Source organism: Manduca sexta, unplaced genomic scaffold, assembly GCF_014839805.1.
Source record: "Manduca sexta isolate Smith_Timp_Sample1 unplaced genomic scaffold, JHU_Msex_v1.0 HiC_scaffold_3141, whole genome shotgun sequence".
Classification (NCBI taxonomy): Eukaryota; Metazoa; Arthropoda; class Insecta; order Lepidoptera; family Sphingidae; genus Manduca; species Manduca sexta.
In genome coordinates this window covers 1-3,805 of record NW_023594177.1, presented here as the reverse complement: position 1 = coordinate 3,805, position 3,805 = coordinate 1, and the positions used below count along the sequence as shown (strand labels likewise).

The following is a 3,805-nucleotide window of genomic DNA, read 5'->3' as shown; positions in this document are numbered from 1 at the left end:
GATACATAATTACACCGAGCACGAATACAACAAGACCACTGAGAAGGTCACTCGTACATGAATCCATAGTTTAATATTATTCTCCTAACTTACGTTTTATTTTTAGGTGTTTGTTGAGATGGACGTGTTCTACACGGCTCCGAAGTACAAGGAGTTATTGCCAACCGACGAATCTGGGTACATCATCGACGCTCCATCTTGCAGCCGCTCCACCGCGACTCGGTGCAGCCCGCGGTGCACGGTGCTTCTCCTGGCTCGTCTCATGCCCCTGTACATTCGACCCATGCCTCTGTCCATACTTCTGCTCACGGTTCCGCTCACGGCTCGGCTCACAGCTCAGCTCATGGGTCAGCTCATGGATCTGTTCATGGTTCCGCTCACAGCTCCGCCCCTCCGTCTGATGGCGATGAAGAAAACGCGTTGACTTACATCGAGAAGAATATCGCGAGTCTGGAGCGGACCATGCAGAGGGACCGTGAGGTTGTGGTCGATATTGAGCCAGCTGATGAATCGAGGGCTCGTAAATTAAAGATAGCAGGAAAGAAATTGCTAAGGTAGGACACAAGTTTTATTTATTTGTAACTGATTGTTTGAGAATGATTAGAATCCATAAGAATTTAAAATAATAGTAGAACAGGCATTTCATGTCATTACAGTTTTGAAAATTTTTAATTTATGAGTTATTTTTACCTATCAGAAAATGGCAAAAAAAAATCAACAAAATGTAATGGCGTACTAATAGCTCTTCATACTGTTTTACTAATACAGAAGCTTGTTTATTAAAACCTATCCAATATTTGTAAGGATAATCAAATAAGAAAAATCGCCTAAAATTGCTACTTTGATGAAAGCAATTCTAGATATTCAACATTATACCCAAGCCGTCTATTCTATATCAAAGCACTTCGTTAAAACTCTACACTCATTGCTAATTCAGAGGGTATCTCGCCTTTGCGAACAGTGTACGAACGAGGCTTGTTTATTTTTAGGATGAAAAATTGCCTTTTTATGACAGTAAATAAGCTTTATGTATTTCGCCAGGCAGTCACTATTCATAAATAATAACAACAGGACCAGCTCAGAGTACCTTGTACTTGTAGTTATTTGAAACATTAGAGAATATTCGATAAGTTAGAAGTATTTCGGTAATTTTCCAACATAATAAATTCAAAAGATAGCATGTCAGTCATTCGAACCATTTATATTTTAGAATTTATTCAGGGGTTAAGTTGATCACAGTTGTGGATTCAAATAATTAGTTTATTATCAAGTATTTACTGTCTGCGGTGGTTCTGCAAATCAGTTTATTTCAATTTTAATAATTTAATTAATATATTCTCCCAATTTCATTGTACACTCACTTATACCAAAAAAACACAATTTTTACCATTCTAAAAGTATTGTGTTCATTACGAAATCTTAGTATGAGTAAACACGGTATATAATTATTATATTAGTAAAGTGGATTCCGATGGTTGGCAAACAACGTATCAAGAAACCAAGTGATTATTGCAACAAAAGGAATAGTATGCATAAAGTATCGTTGCATCAAATTTCGTACTGCACCGCACTATAGACTGTAATGGCCTATTTTAGAACTTCTTAGTAAATGCTACTCGCTATAGAAATATTATTATGACGACTTTAGTTTTCATTAGGAGCACAGATTAGAGTCTGACTTGTTTATTTGATCGGTTTATATGTATAAAGTATAGTTGTGTATACATATTTTTTAAAAACTAACGTATTCTTGTAATTTATTTCAGAGGCTTCAGGTTTTACTTAATATCATCTTGTATTTTCTTGCTTGCGTCGTATTACTTGAGAGTTACACTAATAAAAATTACGATTATTGAAATGAATGATAAAATAATAAACAATACGTAAGCTGGTAAATGGAAATCGAGTATAATTGTATCGAAAATGCAACGTCTAATGCTATCGTTGGTCAAAATTGTATTTACACTTCATAGTAACCAGAAGGTTTAGTGTAATTTGTACATTGCGATCCTAAAACAGTAATTAAACAATAATTCGTGTATATAATAACGCATGATGTAGAGAACCGACATGTTAGCATGACAAATATACCGGTTCTAATGTTCTACAGTTCATATTATGTATAAACCGACCAAATACACAACACAGACTCTAATCTATGCTCACATAGATGCCTTATTTGCTTAGGAATTGAAGGTTATAGATTGAATTGAATTTCCGTGGTGACACGATTAATTCTATAGGACGGTGAACAGGCTGAATGGCGCTTAATCCTTTTCCAAATCTAGCTCCTTTCGTCACATAACTATTATTAAAACAAACACACAACTTCACGAGAGTCCGATATCTTAAGCCATATCTATTCAACACTTGAATTTATATTAAATGCTATCCGTAGGCGTGGATTCTCCATGGGCGGCGATAAAGCTGCTGTGCATGAGCCTAGAAGTTCTCGTCCGACTTTTAAGAGCGTGCGTAGCTTAGGCTGGCTCCGTCGTCATCGTGGAATTGACAGCAGTGGGGATGAGGAACAAGGGCTCTTGGAAGCGGCTGGACCTTCCTCGGAGCCTGACCGCCCCCCAAGCCAGGCTAGTTCTGATTCCTCGGAAGATATTCCGGTGCGCAATAAGTCTCCCACAGATACACCGCGCATGAAGAAAATGTAAGTATTGATATAATTCTCCGTTTTTTTCCTTTCTAACCTTCTTTTTCGTAAAGTATGCATCCCCATAGACATAGAATTTGCATCGTAAAATTATCCAAAAAGCTTTTTAAATAATTATTTTAGTTTAAAGATTCCTTGTATTTCTTTTTCTCTCCTTTTTTAACAGTTTGCACGTCTCTTCGAAAAGGAAGCGAATCAAATTGCTAGCTTAAAATGCTACACTCTGTGGTCGTAGATTATTTCTTATTATTAATTCCACTTGCCTCTCTCTTCACTCTGCCTTATGCTGCCTGCTTTTTCTAGCTTACCGCAAGGAATTTTAATGATCTAATTTTAGTTTTTATGGAATGTGCGAATCATGCTTCCAATTGTATATATCCAAACATGCCAATTTAACTTCAACTCAGAAAACAGACAACATTTAAAAAATAAATCATATCTTGTTTACTTCTACAAAATAAATAAGCATACAATAATATAATACAATTAAAATAATTTATATAGACAGTAAATAATGACCAGGTTATTTTCTTTCTTTTGGATACCTGGTGTAAATAAGGTGGGAAAGCTGAGCACTGATGCGTTTTCCCACGCCGATGGTTGTTCGGCCACAACATAACTGTAGTTGGTAGGTTAGCCTTTTTTACGTTATATTATATTTATTTTATAATTTTAACAGTTATTGTTGTTATACATGCTTTATTTATAATCTATAAACTATGTGAACCAAGAACAGACGTAATAATGCACAATTCAACAAGACATTTTTATGACAGACTTATACATTTCATACAGTTGCTTCTTTAACAAATGCTTTGATCACTCGTGCACATATTTTTAAAAAATTAGCAGCAATATTTCCAAAATTTTTATAGCCACTAAATAAAACGATAATTTATAGTACCATTTCATTATATTAGATCAAATTTCACAAAAATTGATATAATATTTAGATTTATAAATTCTAGAAATAAAAATAGTCTCAGACGGTGGACTTTGGATAATGTTAAACAAAATTTGATGGGGGAAAATTATTTTTAATCCCAATCGTGCCCATTTCAAATCCATTGAAAAGCAAAAAGTTAAAATAATATGTGAATTACTTCTATATCATTAAACACGATGACCATTCCACAGAAC

General features: G+C 34.8%; 1 protein-coding gene across 1 annotated transcript; it reads left to right on the top strand.

Moving 5' to 3' along the window:
* Positions 1-204: 204 nt before the first annotated feature.
* Positions 205-2,662, top strand: LOC119192772 (the record flags this gene model as incomplete). The annotated part of the gene is made up of 2 exons (XM_037446534.1): positions 205-554; positions 2,399-2,662. Coding segments are annotated over 2 exons (614 nt in total), but the record flags the coding sequence as incomplete, so codon positions are not given.
* Positions 2,663-3,805: the final 1,143 nt, after the last annotated feature.